We start from the raw sequence: 19,905 nt of genomic DNA on the forward strand, positions 1-19,905 counted from the left end.
TTGAGTTCTTTTTGGTTGCTTTTCTTGGGCTTTAGAGTAATTAAGGCGGGGATCACAGTGATAATTTGTTTTTAATTGGAGTTTGAAATATTTATATATTAACTATTGAACCTTCTTTGTGCAGGAGTTTGGTTTAATTAAGAACATGCACAATTCTATTTGCTCGATTTCTCTGTAATTACGGTGGGAATGCTTGATGTTTATATGTTTATGTTGGTAAAAGACCCAGCATGATAGTTGCTAGGCTTAGTATTCACCTTTAGATAGACACTAAATTATTGTAAGTTGCACAAACACCAATCTATGTTATATTGTTTTGGGACAATCAGCAAGCTTTCCTCATGGATGCTTTTCTGAAGCTTAGGAGTAAGTTAATTATCATGGTCTATTATATTTCTTTGATATTTCTGTTGAATTTTTCTTGCCTCATTATGTGGGGATTCTGTTTTGTATAAATTGCGCTTTATAGAGGCATTGGGTAGATCTTTTTTTGTCATTTATTTCTGCATTCGTGCATTGTTTTGAGAAAGCCAACCATCTTCTCAGTTATTTGGAGTTGAGACTGCTTTATGTTAGCATAGCTTATAAACCAACATTAACTATTGTTGCATCTGGAGCTTAAATTTTTGGGTATGATCATAGCTAAAGATCCTAGTTGCTGCCTCATTTTCTGTTGCACTTTTGAGATGGTGTTTCAGCACTCTGAGATTGTTCACATATACTTGGGTCTCCTTTGTTTATGCTTCGCCACTGTCTTGACTGTCTTTCTAAATGGCATTTGGATTTCCATTATGTTCTCTCATGACCCCTTGGAATGGTCTCTGATGATCATTTTTCCTACAATCAACCAGGATGGATTTACTTGTTACTTAACGGAAAAAATCACCAAATCTGGTCATGTAGCTTTTCTATTGTAAATGCACCTTTCTGTAGATTGATGAGGAATTGATTTCATTATGCATATAAATAATCACAATTCCTGCATTTCACAGGGCTTGAAAACTGCCATCATTGAAGGGGATGTTATTGGAGGAACCTGTGTAAATAGAGGTTGTGTTCCATCTAAAGCTCTTCTTGCTGTGAGTGGCCGGATGCGGGAGCTTCAGAGTGAGCATCACATGAAAGCACTGGGTTTACAGGCACTGAAACCTTGATTTTCTCTATGCTTAGTTTTTTTATTAAGAATGTATATAGACAACATTATATTTATGTTGAAGATTTACATAAGATTGTGAGTTTATAGGTAACGGTACATGTTTTAACTTGGATGAAAACTTTCATTTCTCTTACTTTTTCTGATAAATTGTTCTTCTCTTTCTCATTTGTCTATACGTGATGTACAAAACTCGTATGTGGTTTCTGTGTTGTTGTCTTGCCTTTCCTTCCTTTTAATAGTGTGGTATAATTGTATAAAGGAGAATTTTTATGGAAGGTGGCTTTTGCTGCTTTTCAGATTTCCATAGGCATTGAAAATTGTTTTACTTACTGAATTTTTTTAAATGAAAAACATCTTTTAGTCAGTTTTCTTTTTCAGAAGTTTCTTTTTCATCATTTTTAGAACATTTGTTAACATGCAAATTTTTTAATTTTTTATTTTATTTTGTTTATTATATTATTATTATTTTTTAAATTTTTTTGAGGAAAGAGGATGGGCTTCAAATCAAACCACCCAGCCCGGACTGTATTAATATTAACATGCATTTAATTTGTTTTATTATCTGCAAAATCACTTTGAAGATCTGCTTCTTTGAACTTTTACTCATACTATAATAACATTAGAAATACTTTCCCACTGTGATGCTTGTTGGTTTGGTCTGATTTATATTCTTGCTCTAATTGCTTGCTCTGAATGACAGGTCTCGGCTGCTGGTTATGACAGACAAGGTGTGGCTGATCATGCAAATAATCTGGCTTCAAAAATTCGTAGCAACTTAACCAATTCACTGAAAGCTGTAGGTGTTGACATACTGACTGGTGCTGGGTCGGTTGTTGTAAGTCAACTATAGCAATACTCATGTTTATTCCACATTTGAAATTTGTGTTCTACATGTTGCTTTCTCATCCTAATTCTTTTCCTTCTGGTGATTATGTAATTTTTCACACAGAGTAAATGACCTGGATATTAGCTTCTAGGATCATGTAAATTGGCAGCAACAAGGAAACTGCCGTGCTTATTATAGAACCATCTGACTTGTTTTGCCTATTTGAATATTATTCCTCTTGATTCTGTAGGGAATAAAAATCTGCTCTGACTACTATTTTGGCTCATCTGATACTATTTGAATCCTGTAGATTAGCTTCTAGGCGCAAAATCAAACCAGATAGAATAAAAGGATATCCAGATTCAAATTTGGTTCATTTGACACTATTTGGATCCATATTCTAATTCAATTTGAATAATAATTGAAATTGGACTTGGATTCGTTTACTTAATTTGATAGTCGGTAGTTATTCGCATATATCACTTAAAAAGTTTTCATATTTTTGTAGGGAGGCAAGAACCATATTGATTTGTGGTGAGATGTCTATAAAAATTTGAGGGGCATACAAGTTAATTTTATAAGCACTAAAACGCAAAATAGTCTTTGAATCCCGAAGAACTTCTGAAACATCTTACTGTATTAGCTCTCTGAATGCATTAAATTATGATTTCCTGCTTTATAACATATAATCTTAGGTACCTGCTTATTTACATACAGAAATAATCATAGACTTCTCTTATTCTGCATGTATAACCTTCTGGTTATCCTTCTTCTATCTTTTTGGGTGTCTGTTCTTTCTGTCTATCTCCTTATCCTTTTTTGTGTTTATAATCATAACAGTCTGTTGAATTAATTTTGACTTGATGCTTGCACTAGAAATTTCCTGAACTTAATGCTTATGGAAATTGATGTTGCCTTGTTTTTCAGAGTACACACAAGGTAAAGTTTGGAGATACAGAAGTTACAGCTAGGGACGTAATAATTGCAACTGGATCGGTTCCTTTTGTTCCAAATGGCATTGAAGTTGATGGTAATATCTAACAGATCCATTTTTGTCAGAAATTCTACCATAAGCGTGCATAATCTTCAAATTAGTTTGGCATTACTGAATTCAAGATTAAAAGCTGTGAACTGAGAGTATTCCATGAAAAGCTATTTAATAATCTATTTCAGTACTAAGCTACCATGTGGCTAAATTGAAGACTAGTTCAAACCATGCAGTTTGAGTGGCTTGTTAAACTGGAGAGAGTATTAAATCAAGATGCTACATATAAATTGGATGCGGACATGATAGCGAACCATTTTGTGTCAAAGTGATTTTGTAGGACCTCTCTTCCTTTTCAAATTGGGAGAGTTGATTCTTATTACCCTTTCTGCTTTGCTTCTTTCTGTTCACTTATTGCTGATGTCACATGTTCACCAAAATGACCACAGAGAAAAGGATCTGCTGAGAGGGAATCTATTATAAGAAGAGAATATCTAAGACAATATATTTTTAAGAAATGGCTGAAAGTCTTCTTGCAGTAAGAAGCTTAATGCAGAAATCCACATTTCTGTTAGGCATCTTGTGTAGATATCTACATATGTAGATATATGATAGTTTAGATGAAAGCTCTCCCCCCTTTAAGAATTTGAGTCTAATGACTGCATTGAATCCAATAAGATACATTGCTTTATCATCATGTATGTGGCTGTATGCGGACTGAGCTCCAAAACCAGGAGGCAGACAGCATTTTGTGTTCATGTCCCTATTTACTTACACCTTTCTCTCCCTCTCTCTCTCTCTTACATACATAATAAGGCTGTGAACAGAAAAAGAAGAATCAGTACTCAGTGGTTATAAAGAAACAAAACATTCCTTATTCTGCAATCACAGCTACATGTTGGAAAATGAATGAGACACAAGTTGATGAAGTTTTCTAGGGGATGAAGCATATAAATTAGGATTCAAACTGTTTTTCATACCGAAGCATGATAAATATATGGAGACAAAATTTTAGTTGATCTGGAAACTTATCAACTAGTTCTGAACAGCTTTTCATTAAGAACCGTGGATCTTTTAGTTAATTTAAAATTATTTTAACTTTTGATTCCTATTACTGTTGTTCTTTACTCATTTTCTAAATATCCCTTCTCCAGCTACTCCTAGTGTTACATTAATAATCTGTCTTTAGATGATTGTTTTGAGTTATTATGATCATGAAGCCTTTCACTATTTTTTCGTGAGTACATTGAATCTTAAACACACTTACGTTGTTAATATTTATTCTGCTGACTGCATGTCTGTTTATTTTTTGTGTCAGATTTAAGTTTTAACATTCTCTTTTTCATTGCAGGGAAGACTGTAATTACTAGTGATCAAGCACTCAAGCTCGAGTGGGTTCCCGAGTGGATTGCCATTGTAGGAAGTGGTTATATTGGGCTTGAATTTAGTGATGTATACACTGCTCTTGGAAGCGAGGTACTGTATTGGTTTTAGGATCTGCTTCCTTTCTGAAATATCCAGCATTTCAACTTATCTTCCTTTTGGGATATCTTTGCTTACAACTATAAGACATTGTAGCATATGAGATATACTGTAGTATACAGAATTTGTAGATGTTGTCTCATTCCATATGTTCTTCTATCAGTAGAAGTTATCTGCTTTAACATGCATTTCTTTTAATTACTACGTTTTCTACTCTCCCTACCTCTAATGAAAATTGTAATTATTTGGCAGGTCACCTTTGTTGAAGCTCTGGATCAACTTATGCCTGGTTTTGATCCTGAAATAGGAAAATTGGCTCAGAGAATTCTAATCAATCCTAGGAAAATTGATTACCATACTGGTGTTTTTGCAAAAAAGGTTTCCCAGCTTTTTCACCGCCCTTATATTCCTCACAATTCTTGGTTTGCTCTTACATTTTCTTGTGGCCAATAATGATAAATCAATGCAATTACTTTTTCCCTTCTGTTTATAGATTACACCCGCAAAGGATGGAAAACCTGTTCAAATCGAGCTTATTGATGCAAAAACGAAGGAATTGAAAGATACTTTAGAGGTGACTTTTTTTCTTGAAGCACTTATTTTAGCGTAAGTCATACTTTATGACAAATTTGTCAACTGCTTATGTCATGTGTTAGAATCAGGCATTAAACTGCAAATATAAGTTTAAGAGTTTAACAAGTCTGGCATGAAGAATCCTATAGTGATTTTTTTAATGACCTCTCATGACCATATACTATAATTATATATCCTGAAAACAAAGGTTACAGGGTTCAATTTTTTTAGGCAATGCGAGGTATTTATCTGCTCTGGATAGGCAGACGGCAACAAGAAAACTACAATTACTGTCACTATATTTTTTACGGCATGTCCTTATTTTGGCTTAGGACCCTAATCTATCACCAACAAGGTTCCAGTTCCAATGGAGTGCACTTCCATCCGTACTTTCCTAGGCATGTCATAGCTGTTTTGGAACTAGCTATGTGTAAATGCATATATAATTTTTCTTTATTTTTTTTCAGGTGGATGCAGCTCTTATTGCCACTGGTAGGGCTCCATTCACAAAGGGTCTTGGCTTAGAGAATGTGCGTAGTTTCTACTTGGTTGCTAAACATAGATCTAGATAAAACTGTTCCTCTTTGTGCTACAACTAAATGGTAGCTGACCTCTTGCCCTTTATAACCGCAGATAAATGTTGTCACACAACGTGGTTTTGTTCCAGTTAACGAGCTCATGCAAGTTATGGATGCTAATGGAAATGTGGTTAGTGATGAGTTTCAATATGAAACTTGATGTTTTCATGTGCCTGCAGTGTTAAACATTTAATACTATCATGTTTGCAGGTTCCTCATTTGTACTGCATTGGGGATGCCAATGGGAAAATGATGCTTGCTCATGCTGCTAGTGCCCAAGGAATCTCGGGTACTAAAATACTCAAGCTTTTGATTCTTTAAGAAGCAAATTTAAACTCCTATTGTGGCTGCCCTCATATGTAGAACATTTAATCATTTGATTTCTGTTCTGCTGCTTAGTGGTTGAGAATATATGTGGAAGGAATAATGTGCTAAACCATTTGAGCATCCCAGCTGCTTGTTTCACTCACCCTGAGATCAGTATGGTTGGCCTTACTGAGGTAAGGGATTCTCTTATCATAAAGTGAAAACTACACACTTTTGATATCATGTAGCATGGGTTTAGTAATACTAGGATGTGCACTCGTGGAAGCAACCCATAAGTGATTCTCTTACTTTGTTGATAGTTTCAGATTGTTGTAGTTTATGATGCTCCAAATATCCTCCATTGTGAACCATTAGGCATCATGAGTATTGTCACAGAAACAAACTAGCTCTGCTACTGGGACACTTCATAGTATGTAAATATGACAGTAATGAGATATGCCTACAACAAATTAGCTGAATTGAAGACTATTTAGATATCTCAATCTATGAAAAAAATTAAATGTATGATGGTACTTGAATTCTGTAGTATTTACTTGCTGATAATGCTTTTGGGTCAACATGATTGTTTTAGTTGTACTAATTGGAACTTGTCTGCAGCCTCAAGCAAGGGAGAAAGCAGAGAAAGAGGGATTTGAGATAAGTATTGCCAAAACAAGTTTCAAGGCCAATACAAAAGCTCTAGCAGAAAATGAAGGGGAGGGCTTAGCTAAGGTGATCTTTCAATGCCTACTTGTCAACTTCATCTTTGCAAAAACAGTATCGTTTGCATTTCTGGGAGCATGAAGGTTGGAAACTTGCATTTTAAAAAAATTTACATGAAAGTATTCTGCTTTATTGGACATCTTGTTCTTCTCACTATATTCATGAATGGTCCTCACTGCAACAACCTTCATGCATCTTCAATGTGTTGGTTTGCGGTCATTGATGATCCTTTGTTACTATGATATTTAATCCTTTATACGTTGGATTGGCTGTCATATTGCGCTTGGTAAGTTCGTATTTGGTACCAGTTAGATGCATAACCTAGAGCTACCTTTAATCTTTTTTCTATTAATTTTTACATAAACTTAAAGGCAAATTTGTGATGGGATCAATAGTTCGAAAACTCACCCTTTATTGTTCTATTTTGTATTCTTAAATTAGTGTTTTGGTTCAATGTTAGCAGAGGCCAAGAACTATATGCATTCGATAATGAATCACCTCCATGTCTGAAGTAGATAGCAAATTATGTTGGGATATGGCTGGCATCTTATTTTCAACCTGCACTTATAGGCTTAGGAGTGTGTGTTAATTGTTCCTCCATGGTCTATGCATGACTTGGGATCTAGATTCGTATAACTGATCAGGAGCCTTTATTTTTCTTGATTTATGCTTGACATGGAATCTGTATTCATATAATTCGTCACATAATAGCCATACTTATTGTGATCAGTGAGCTACTACTAGTCAGTTGAAATCTGTTCAGTCTCATTGATTCTCAGTAATATTGTTCTGTGATAGATCTTTGTTTACAATGCTTCAAATTCATGGTGGGGATATTTCTGCATTTCCTGTTATCCTTTAACTTAAGTAACTACTTAACATAAATATAAATATTTCATGCAGTTGATATACAGGCCTGATTCTGGGGAAATTCTTGGAGTACACATTCTTGGCCTGCATGCTGCAGATCTCATCCATGAGGCATCAAATGCAATAGCCTTGGGAACTCGCATTCAGGTGATTTTGAAGATGCTGCATACTTGTGGTCAAATAAACAATACTCCTAAAAGCAAAGGCATTACAATAAGCAATGTTCAAAAACATCGTTTTATTATGTGTGCGGTCTGGGATCCCTTAACGATTAGTCAGATTATGATTATGTGCCAATTAATCGGATTATGCGAATTAAAATATATATATATATATATATATATATATATATATATATAATTTTCATATGCTAAAATATATGAAATTCATAAAAAATAGAAAATATACTTAGAAGCTTTGACTAATCTGTTTGTCGGAGAGCTTCGAGGGGAACATCAGAGAGCTTGAAGGTGATCGTCGGAGAGCAAGTAAGGAGAGCGTTGAAGGTCGTACAATCTTCTCATGAGCAAAGTTTTAAATATCAGAAATAAAAAATACATCGGATGACCGGAATTCATATTGGATTGCAGTTATCGGGGATATATCAGGGATAAGTAGAAAAAAATCAGATGATGAGCCTATATAATATAATGTCCTAAAATGTAATCTAAGCACACTTAATGAGAGTAAACATACCAAAATGCCTTCGAGAGAGGACCCGAGATTATCGAGCGATTGAATTTTGGGAGAGTGAAGGAGTCGAAGGGAAATTATGGCTGGTTGCTCTAAATGCAATGGGAAACAGTGAGTGAGATCGGTGATTTTGATTTTATTTAGTGGGTATCGAGTTTGGAGCTAAAAAATAAGGATTTTGGGATCCAAAATCCAACCATTAGTTGGGATGTTTTTCACAAAATCGATCGATTTGGACCCGATAAAAATCGGCCGATTAATTGGATTTTCACTGATATATTGGAGGAAATCGGTGAAAAACAATAATCTATTTCATTTTCCATAAATCGTATCGGCAGCGGTCAAACCCTATATATCGTTGATATATGGATAAAATTGGCAGATTTTAAAACATTGCTCGTAGTTTTCGCGAATGGTGTGAGGTCAAGCAAGGGTCAATGAAGGTTGGAGATATTTGTCACAGCCCCTGGGTTCGAACAAGAGAGAACAAAGAGAGTAACAAAACTTTGGGAAAACTTTAGCATTAATTTTTTTTAACTTTAGTAGTTAGGTCGGATGTGTGGTATATGGGTTTAACCCAGAAAAGATTTTAAAAGAAAAGCGCCAACATAAAAATATTTTTTGCGGGTGCTTACTGAAAGTGCGCTTGATTATGTGGATATTCATTGAAAATGCGCCTGATTATGCCGATGATAGCATAAGGGAGCGTTTTCCCCTAATCGCAGTGGTTCCAACCCGCTTACACATAAGTGACTGCTTAAGCGGACGTTTAATCCGCACTTTAGAACATTAACAATAAACATACTGGATATGGCGTCTTACTAAATTCTAGATATGGCGTCTTATTAAATTCTATTGTTGTATAATGTTGTTTATTGCCTGTATGATGCTTAGACAACAGAAAATTAGCCTATTTTCTAGTCCTGTTATGGGACAGCATAAGGCTCACACCTTTGAAATAAGGTTCCCTTCACGAGGCAAAATAGGTGAATGTGAAAGTTTAGAAGTGCATACAACCATAAGTCCCCATAACCATTGAAGAAACAAAACAATATGAATGAATATGAAAGGTTTGAAGTGTATATAAACACGAATCACTTGTACTAATTATTTTCCCCTATATTTGTGTGGGGTTATAAAAGTATAATGTTACTGCTGTTATCCATTCATGAGTTATAGATGATTTTGGATTTTTCTTAGCATGTTCAGAATCATTAAGCAAGTCTCAAAACAGACTATATATTGCTCCTTGGAAGCAAGGATGATTAGCGACAATTTTTATGTCTTTTCATCAAATTGTTCTTATGGGCTCAGTGGCAATGCACTCCCTTCCTAAAGTTTCATGGGCATTGTACCAGGGACCAGTTCTATGCAGTTCTCTAAAAGGAGATAATAATACCGATATATATAAAGTCACTAATATCTAGGGGGAGCAGATTTGAATTATAATTGGAAAAAGTATAGCTTATGGATATACCAAACTGCCTTCAGCTTAAGGATGAAGGTGGTTTGATGCCTGATGTCTCTTGGTAGGAGGCAACACTCTCAGGGTGAGGGAGACATCATCGGAACCTTTTCAAGATTGGTTGGAGATTTTTTTGTGAACTTCCAGTATTTGTTGTGTTGCGGTTGGAGTATTTCATAATTTCAATCTAAGAGTAATAATTTGATGCCAGTAGGGCTTTGAATTTTATTACTCTTCACTTTTCCTCTACCCATCCAAAACTTCAGAACCATCCATACCTTATCACGCCCTATCACCCCTTAGAGCTCCATGCACTGTATTTTCTTGCCTCTCCTCCATTGTGTTTCGAGCTTGACAGTTCCAATCCCTGGCAGCTCTTAGTTCCCTCCTCTTAGGTCTGTATGTCTAAAGTTTAGACAACTTTTTTTCACTGTTATTTATTCTTAGATTGGGGTTGACATATTTTATAGTAGACTAATTGTATCATAGAGTTGCAGAATTACCTGATGGCTGATAGCTGATATTCTTGTATAGTGGAGTAATTGAGTGATAGGGTTGTACATTTTCTTTTAAGCCATAAGGTGCTATTTGGTAAGGGGTTAAGACAGAAGGATTGACTAGAAGGATTAAATTAGTTAATCCATCATGAAGGGTTAAATTAATTAAATTCTGTTTAGATTAGATGTTAAGATGAATGTTAACTTTTTTGTGTTAGGGAATTAAAGAACGGTCAATGAGCTCAATTTGTTATTTTTTTAAAAATGTAAGTTGCAAACTAATCAAAAGTAGAAAAAAGTGTTTAATGTTTGTTCAAAAAATATGTTCCCACTTCCTCTACAAAATGCGAGTATATGACAGAAGTGCATATTCATAGTTTCCAAAAGAAAAGGTTTGAAAGAACTTTCATTACAGTGTAAACTTGTAATGCAAATTCTACAAAGATGGCTGTATTCATCCCAAGTGGAAATGTAATACAAGATGAGCAAGTTCAAATTAATAAGAATCAGAACATAAAGAATAGCCAGGTGATGGGGTTGGGGTGAGGGCTCCGATCCAAAAGTAGATGTCTCCCGAATGTGTTGCCTTGGGCGCCAACCCGAATCCGATGGAAAATACGAGATTCTCGATATTGTGAATTTTGATGGGTGCTCGAATCTGAACGTGATCTGAAAGGGGGGAGATGGGAGACGGTAGATTTTTCAGTCATTGATAACTTTCCAGAGCCATATTGTACGACTTTGGCGGTGAGGGATCATAACTCATTAAGGGACGATCATAGGAGAGTCGGCGATAGCGATACTCAAGCGAGGTCGTCGTTGGGGTACGCAATCGGATTCGAAGGATTACATCTCTTATTTATCAATGTCTATCACTCATATAGAGGATTACATCTCTTATTTATAGGAAAAGAAAACAACTAAATACTTAAGAAAGTAAATAAAAATCCTAATTAAATTAAAACATAACAAAACTAAAAGATGCAATCAAATAAAATCCTATAACTAAGGGTGTGTTTGGTAACACAATGCGATTTTTTTAGTGTTTTTTAGAAAAACACCATGTCAAGGTGTTTCTTTTTCAAAAGTGTTTTGAAAACACCATTGTTAGTTACTATTTATATAGTTGGTGGTGGCGGTGCGGCGTGTCGACCGCGGGCCGGCTCGACGGTGGCAGGTCTCATACAGTGGTGCGGGTGGTGGGGCGCGAGGAGGGCGGCGGCGCGCCGGGCAATGGCAGTGATAGCGATGGCCGGTCGCAGGCGCGCGAGCTTGCTGCGGGTCGGCGTCCGGCTAACGGGCGACGACGACGACCGGTGGGCGGTCGCGGGCGACAGCTGGCTGACGGGCGACGGGCGGTTGGGCTCGGTCGCGGCCGACGCCCGGGCGGCGGCAGCCGGCGGTGGCCGGGCGGCGGGGGCCGGTGGCCGGGTGGCGCCGAGCAAGCGGGCGGCGGGCCAGCGAGGGGCTGCGCGCGGCGGACGAGAGCGGCGACAGGGGCGGGCTGGCGGCGCGGCGGCGGTCGGCGGCGCAGGAGGCGGGCAGGCGGCGACGGCAGGCGCAACGTGAGCCGGCGACGGGCAGGCCGGTGCGGGCGGCGACCACCCACGACGACGACGTGGTGGCCGCGTGGCAGCGCACGCGGGCGGCGACGGCGGGCCGGCGCGGGCGGGTGGCGGCCACCCACTGGCGGCAGCGTGGTGGCGGCGACCACGCAGCGGCGGCGCGGTGGCCGCGCCCACCCGCCGGCGGCGGCGTGGTCGGTGGGGCGGCCGGGCAGGCGGCGGGCGTCCCGGTGCGTGGCGCTCGGCGGCGGCGGGCAAGCGAGCGGCGGCGGCTTAGATGAAAAAACCGAATCTCAGAACACCTTTTTGGTGTTTTGAGAAAAGTGTTTATTTTTTGGATTTTGTAAATGATCAAGTCAAAAAAACGTCCCGGTTGCCAAACACGTTTCATTGTTAAAAAAAAAAAAAAACAGAAACGGCAAAAACGCCATGGTATCTAAACGCTCCCTTAAATAGAACGAGATTCAAAATCAAATCCTAACTAACAAGAAGATTACATAGAATAATATAAATTCCTATCAGAAAATAAAAGATTCTAGTAAATCCTAATCGCATTACATGAAGGGTCCACGATTGTCCTGCATTAAATCTCCTATTGTTTAAGAAAACTCGACCTTAAGTTTTATAATGAGAGAGTGTAATGTTTGACTTGATTAGTGAGAAGAATTCTATTGTAGATTGGAAGATCTTCAAGATGAGCTGTAAAACCCGATATTAAGTTGGTGGTGGAGGGTCTGGAATAATGAACTCAATAACCAGATTATCTTGAAATTTGCACCGCATATCGAACTTAAGTTTGGATCCTAGGCTTGACTTGAGCTCTAGGTTTGATTCAAGCTCGAGTATTAGATTGACGTGCTGCCTTGTTTTTTGTTCTAACTCTTGTTTAAGCTTGGGTTGTGGATCTATCTTTTGATTTGTTTCTTGCGGTTGTAGTTCAGGCTCGCACTTTGTATTGATCTTTTGATCTACATCTGATTCTGGCTCACACTTAGACTTAGGCTTTGGTTCTTGACTAAAAAGTCTAAAACTTTGATATTGCTTTGCTTTCTCGTCTGACTCAAGTTGAGGCTTCAGATCTAGATTGAAATTAAATTTTGATTGAAGATTCACATTTGGCCGGGGTTGAGGTATTTGTGTTGGTTTTGCTTCAGAATTTAAAGAGAAATAATATCTTCTAGATGGTGGATTAGAGTACCTCCTCTACAAAAGAGCTTTCATAGTTGTCCACGAACGGATATTTGAATGATAATAGTTTCTATACCACTAATATTTTGTCTCTCTTTAGCCTACACTCAGCATATAAATACATTTCCAGTTTTGTCAAATCATAGATAGAAAATATCTTCTATAGTGAAAATTCGGACGTCAAATTCATAAGGTTCATCATATCCATCAAATCCATAAAAGGAGGCTAGTATACCAAATCTAAGTGGATTAAAATTATACCTTTGTGAAGGAGATAGTGGTATTTTACCCTTGATAACTGTGGATCCTTCGGCTCTGATACCAAATTATTGGGGTTAGGTGGGGGGCTCTGATTCAAAAGTAGATGGCTCGCGAATGTGTTGTCTTCGGTGCCAACCTGGATCCGATGGGAAATCATGAGATTCTCGATACTGTGAATTTTTGTGGGTGCCTGAATCTGAACGTGATCTGGAAGGGCGAGACGGTAGATTTTTTAGTCGTCGATAATTTTCGAGAGCCGTGTTGTAAGATCTTGGCTGCGAGGGATCATAACTCATTAAGGGGTGATTGGAGAAGAGACAACGATGACGATACTCAAGCAGGGGTCGTTGTTGGGGTACGCAATTGAATTCAAAGGATTGTGGCATCATCAGAGGTGAATGGCGTCGGATCTCGAGGTTGCGGTAGGCACTGTTCATAAATGAATAGTAACTTTTTTTTGACTTGTGGTTGAGATCGAATGATTAGGATTGAAAGTGGAGAAATAGCTAGGCCTCACACCTAGGGGTTTCACACCCAAGGGCTTCACACCCCAATAAAAGGTAAATCACGTGCCAAAGAACACTTCACATACTTAAAGAGAATTCTCAAACTCAATTTTTTTATTTATCAATGTCTATCTCTCATAGAGGATTACATCTCTTATTTATAGGAAAAGAAAGCAACTAAATGCTTAAGGAAGTAAATAAAAATCCTAATCAAATCAAAACCTAACAAAACTAAAAAATGCAATCAAATAAAATCCTAGCTAAAATAGAAAGAGATTTCAAAATCAAATCTAAAGAAATTCTAACTAAAAAGAAGATTACATAGAATAATATAAAATCCTACCAAAAAAGAAAAAATTCTAGTAAATCCTAATCGCATTAACATGAAGGGTCCACGATTGTCCTGCATCACCAGGTGACCCCAACTAGGTGAAAATTGAATTATTTATATGAAAATAGTCACCAATTGGCAATTGCCAGCTCATACAATTTACAGATTAAAATATCAAAATGCTAAAATATTAGTTTACGTGCTGCTTGCTTGACCATGTTGAATTGAAATATTAAATCATTAAAATAGGTGATTAACTCAGTGAGTACCAAAATATAAATAAAATGTTAAATGAATATATTAAAATATTATATAATATGTAGCCACTGAGGATTCTTTATTAAAAATGTCACTGTGGCTATACTAAAAATATTATATAACAATGGCCATGGTGAACTATATATCAAATTATTGAACGAGCAGGTTCTATTTTGATGACTATCCAAAGTGTACAGTCGGTTACCATATCGAATGTTCAAGGTAGTTATTAATTTGCGCTGTTTGTCGTGTAAATTCAAGGTAGTTATTAATTTGCGCTATTTGTCGTGTAAATTCAAGGTAGTTATTAATTTGCGCTATTTGTCCTTTCACACGACGGGGTTAAAGCTTAAGCCGTCTATACAGGCGGAATTGTTAACCCGTCACTTGGATGGGTTAAACTTGTGTTAATCCTCACGTGCTGGTTAACAAGTCTCTCAAGTGTAAATAGGTGTTTGGCAGGTTAGTGAAGGGTTAAGCCCCTTTAATCCCTCCGTTAACCCCTTGCAAAATGCAGCCTAAATGAAACTGAATTCTGAACCGATGACAAATTTTTTTGAATCTCTATGGTGACAATAAAGTGTTAATGTTCCTGAAGTCTTTGCTCCTGTGTATTACATTGTTAAAATGAACGAAATGAACAAACTTATAATACTAGTAAATGTGTAAATTTGCTGATGGAATCAATATGTGGTGGGGCTGATGCTCAAGATACTTGTACTAGAACTCAGCCAGTCCTTCGATACACAGAACGTGATTATTTTGTCCTTTTTTTCCATTTTGATTAATTATCATTTCTGGTATTGTTTGCAGATTTTTTTGTATTCAAGGATTTATTTATTTTTTCTTCTCCTCAGAAACATTTAAAAGAATCTCTAATGTTTGGTCCAAATTCTTTCCGTTTCACAGGACATAAAATTTGCTGTTCATGCGCATCCAACCTTATCTGAAGTCCTTGATGAGCTCTTCAAATCCGCCAAGGTATTTCACTAAGTTCTCTGAATATATTGTAGTTATCATCAACCATATGCATATTTTACTGTTTAGGTCGTGGGGTGAAATTAGAACACCCTCAATTATGATGTTACCCTTAAATTTTTAGTTGTGTTATTGAGCATTGTTTACAATGCGATCATGCTTACTTAAAAGAAGAACGAGCAACACCTCAATTATGATGATACCCACAAATTTGTTATTGTCATTTAACATGGTTTGCAATGCAATCATGCTTATTAAAAAAAAAAAAGAATTCACCGTAACCATGAAGATTGATATAGCTATAAGAGATGAAAAATCTTGCATAATGTTACACAGATAACACAAATCTGAGCATTAGCTTTTTTTGGTAGCTCATTTAGCAAAATAAGATGTCAATCTCCACTTTCTATTATGATGTTTAAGTATATTTTTGTTACAGTGAGCAAGATCTCGTTCTTGTTTTCACAGGTTAATGCTGGTGTATCTAATTCTGTACCGGTTGCAGCGTAAGCATTGTGACAAACAGCGTAAGCATTGTGATAAACGGCTTAATTATCTGGAGGAAGCATTCTTACATATTGTTGGCCACATCAAGAGCATCTTATTTTCTTCAAAGTAAAGAGATCCTGAACATCATCCACCAGTTACGACTTCTAGTAAGAAAGGTCAATTTTTCAAAATTATTAGGAGCTGTTTATTAAAGTTTTGATTCTTTAATATAATGGTAGTGATCGTTATTATTGTAAACAAAACAGCTGGTGCTTTTTTCCTTTCTATAGTCTGATGGATTGCATTTGTTTTGAGAAGAGCTGTGTTGAGTTTGATTCATGTTGATTTGTTGAAATTGTTCCTCGAGGCCTTTCATCCACTAGTACTTTTCGTGTATTTTGACGAAACACAAGGAGAGAAGGAATCTATAAAAAAAACTAAAATGCTAAAAACAGTGCCTGCAATAATGAACTCTCTTTGTATCATATGAACTATGTATCTCTTTTTCAATATTATCTAGTTTTCTCATATCCTTTTTGTACCCGCATGTGTATTCACTTATATTCATATGCATATTCATATCCGTATTTGATTTTAGCGAATATGGATATGAATTTTTCTTACATATGCATATATGTATCCATATCCGTGATTGGTAAGCAAATACATATACGGTAAGTATCATACATCCGAGCAATATTCGGATTGTATGCACCCCTGATTCTGAACCGCAAGCCAATGAATGGTGCAAAGCTCTACCATGTTTGTAGTTGCACGGTGTAGATTTTCTGCTTGCAGGACAATATTCATAAGGATCTTTTATCAATTACTAGTATGGTGCACATGCGTTGCATGTGTATATGTTCTCATATTTAATATATTTACTAACGCAAGTGTATATGTTTTCATATTTAATATATTTACTCGGACTATGTAAAAGTTCAGTCTTGGAAGTAAATTTTATTAAAAATTAGTTTTGCTTAAGTATAATTTTAGTGCAAGTAATTAATATAACCTTCATTGTAGTAATTAAATCATATATAATAAGATAAAAAATTATAATATAACTTTATATATTTAGTAATTATCATATAGTAAATTATAAAAATTATGTATCGAATTCACATATCCACTAATTAGTTTTCTGTAACTAGCGCCTTTAATTTATTGAATATGAATATATTTTAGAAATTGTAAGATAGAGCAGAACAATTTTTTAACATATTATGCTGAATTAATATTTACCAACCATTTCAATATAATAAGTAAGAAATTAAATATATATTAGCAATAATATTGCATAAAGTTGTTATTGGGTGGATATTCCTTGTTAACATAATATATTATTGAGAAATAATATGATTTCATACAGGTTTTTGTCACTAAGTAAATTTGATGTGTATACATTTGATAAATAGGAATTGTACTGTATATATATGACGATCTCTTGGAGAAACACAATAGAATTTAAGAAAGTGCAAGGTTTATTGAATGAAATTCTATGTTCTTTTGACTTTTTCATACATTTTCTTCAAACTTAAATATGGATTTTGTCTTGTCAATGGCTCTTGACTTCATATGCTAATAATCCAATAGTTATTTCTTATTTCATCATGTGAAAAAAAAAATATTGCTAGTGAAGTTGACGCTCGAGTTTTTTTGGTGCTATAATTAAAATTTGTGTTGGATTTTTTTTATCCTTTCTTGTATGTTGCAACTCCACAATAAGACCACAATTTTAAATTGCAAACTTAAAGTAGGAACAATGGAGAGAAGCAAATAGATGTATGTTCAGACTTCATAACCACCTTTTTTTTATCGGGTTCTGAATTTAGTTATTCATTGGTTTTTTTTTTTTTTTTTACTTTTTTTTGGCAAAGCTGTGCAATGAGTTCTTTCATGAGTTGAATATGCAAATAATGTAAAAATAAATAGAGCTTTTCTTCATAAACTTAAACGTTTTTGCTAAAATTGAAGAACTTTTTCCACAATTCAATCAAATATATGAAATATAGATTTGCATGACAAATGTTGGTAATCGATATTTAAAATGACTTATCGAAAAAAAAAAAAGACAGAGATCAATCAATATTCCAAATGAAGACAAAGATTAATCTACATTTCTAGCGTCCAAGCGCTGGCAGCTCTGCTTGAGCTCATTGTAGTGGGATTTATAAGGTGCCGAGACCCACGTGTGGCGATGCTTAGATGAAGATGGTTGAGATTTATAAGGGAATGACGAAAGGGATGTTACATTTTAGGAAAGAGAAAGGGTGTGTTGATTAAGGCTAAACAGGTTTAGTGGGTGCGTGGTTTAGGGATAACGGTAATTGCGACTTAGGCTCTGTTTGGCAAAACTAGCTGAAAGCTACGAGATTATAGCTGAAAGCTATTAAGCTAACTGAAATCTGTGAAATTATAGCTGAAAGCTGATAGCTGTGTAACTAGCTGATTGACTAAAACTGTTTGGCAAAAGTAGCTGTACAACTAGCTTAAATTTGTTAAATGACTAAAAAAAACATACAATATCATTGATATAAAATTAGAATTATTAGGGGCAAAAACGGAAGAAGAAAAATTGGTCTTTTGCAAGTAGCTTTTGGAAAGCTATCTCAAGTAGCGTTTGTCTTTGGGAAGGAGCTGCCAATTTTCTTCTTCCGTTTTTGCCCCTAATAATTCTAATTTTATATCAATAATATTGCATGTCTTTTTTATTCATTTAACAAATTTAAACTAGTTGTACAGCTACTTTTGCCAAACAGCTCTAGTCAATCAGCTAGCTACACAGCTAACAGCTTTCAGCTACAATTTCACAGCTTTCAGCTAGCTTTACAGCTTTCAGCTATAATCTCGTAGCTTTCAGCTAGTTTTGCCAAACAGAGCCATAATCTCCAAAATAATCTCCTCCTATTTTTGATCACAAAACAGCTCTACTAGCTTATTGACCAAGTTAATAAGACACAATCTCTTAGATAAGACACAATCTCTTGTTGTCAAACAGTGCCTTCATCTTCAGATGGAACTTATGGTGTGATAAAGCTAAGTGATATATAATATAATTTTGATAACTAAGTACATCTAAGGCACTGTTTGAGCACTGTTTGGCAACAAAAAAAGTGTCTTATCTAAGAGCTTGTGTCTTATTGACTTGGTCAATAAGCAAGTAGAGCTGTTTGGTGACAAAAAATAGGAAGAGATTATTTTGGAGATTGTGTCTTTTGCAAGTAGCTTTTGGAAAGCTATCTCAAGTAGCGTTTGTCTTTGGGAAGAAACTGTCAATTTTTTTTCTTCCATTTTTGCCCCTAATAATTAGGCCAAATGAAAGCTACTACCCCACCCAAAAATACCCTAGCTCTTTTTTATTTCACGCGTGAAACCCCTTCTGCAATCAGATGCTTGCATAATCCATCTTATTCAAAGAATCTATATTCCATAATTGTCTACAATATTAGATGTCGTATTTACTGTTTTCTTCCAATTGACCTCTCAATGTTTGTGTATTTTTCATAATGTTTTCCCTTATTATGTGATGAAGGTTATTGTTTTTATCACGTGCATTGCACGTGCAATCCAACTAGTAAATAAATAAATAAATGAGTGTTGAGTAATTCTAATTTTATATCAATAATATTGCATGTCTTTTTTAGTCATTTACAAATTTAAGCTAGTTGTACAGCTACTTTTACCAAACAGCTCTACTTCAATCAGCTAGTTACACAACTATCAGCTTTCAGCTATAATTTCACAGCTTTCAGCTAGTTTCACAGCTTTCAGCTATAATCTCGTAGCTTTCAGTTAGTTTTGCCAAACAGAGCCTAAGTCAATAATAATAATAATAAAGTGAAAGTGCCTCAAAAAGCGAATAATAGGATTAATCTTTGAAAATAATGTATAATTATTACATATTAATATCTAAAGTTTAGTATAAAATAGATATATCTAATGATGGTAATTAACAGTTACGATACAGTTTAAAATTATATCTAACTGTAGTAAATATTAGTTATGTATAGTCAAAAAAATGTCATATGTAAGTAATTAATTAATTATTTAAAATTGAGGATTATGAGAAGAATTTTAAAGGGTAGAGTAAATGTATGCATTTATGTATGTTTGATTTGAAAGATGTTAAGAGGTATGATTTATGTATGCATGTATGTGTTTTATGTGTGGAT

The 19,905-nt window shown here is 35.7% G+C and overlaps 1 protein-coding gene across 1 annotated transcript in view; it reads left to right on the forward strand.

Annotated features, from left to right (window-relative positions):
* LOC109822343 (dihydrolipoyl dehydrogenase 2, chloroplastic-like) overlaps positions 1-16,154 on the forward strand; it is a 16,711-nt gene extending 557 nt beyond the window's left edge. Inside the window, exons 2-15 of the mRNA XM_020388533.1 lie at positions 993-1,139; positions 1,857-1,991; positions 2,910-3,012; positions 4,319-4,443; positions 4,702-4,827; positions 4,943-5,023; positions 5,490-5,552; positions 5,656-5,730; positions 5,811-5,889; positions 6,000-6,100; positions 6,525-6,638; positions 7,533-7,646; positions 15,173-15,244; positions 15,710-16,154. Coding sequence (XP_020244122.1) covers positions 993-1,139; positions 1,857-1,991; positions 2,910-3,012; positions 4,319-4,443; positions 4,702-4,827; positions 4,943-5,023; positions 5,490-5,552; positions 5,656-5,730; positions 5,811-5,889; positions 6,000-6,100; positions 6,525-6,638; positions 7,533-7,646; positions 15,173-15,244; positions 15,710-15,751 — 1,377 coding nt within the window. The 3' untranslated portion in view covers positions 15,752-16,154. The remainder of the gene's footprint in view (positions 1-992; positions 1,140-1,856; positions 1,992-2,909; positions 3,013-4,318; positions 4,444-4,701; positions 4,828-4,942; positions 5,024-5,489; positions 5,553-5,655; positions 5,731-5,810; positions 5,890-5,999; positions 6,101-6,524; positions 6,639-7,532; positions 7,647-15,172; positions 15,245-15,709) is intronic.

Source organism: Asparagus officinalis, chromosome 1, assembly GCF_001876935.1.
Source record: "Asparagus officinalis chromosome 1, Aspof.V1, whole genome shotgun sequence".
Lineage (NCBI taxonomy): Eukaryota > Viridiplantae > Streptophyta > Magnoliopsida > Asparagales > Asparagaceae > Asparagus > Asparagus officinalis.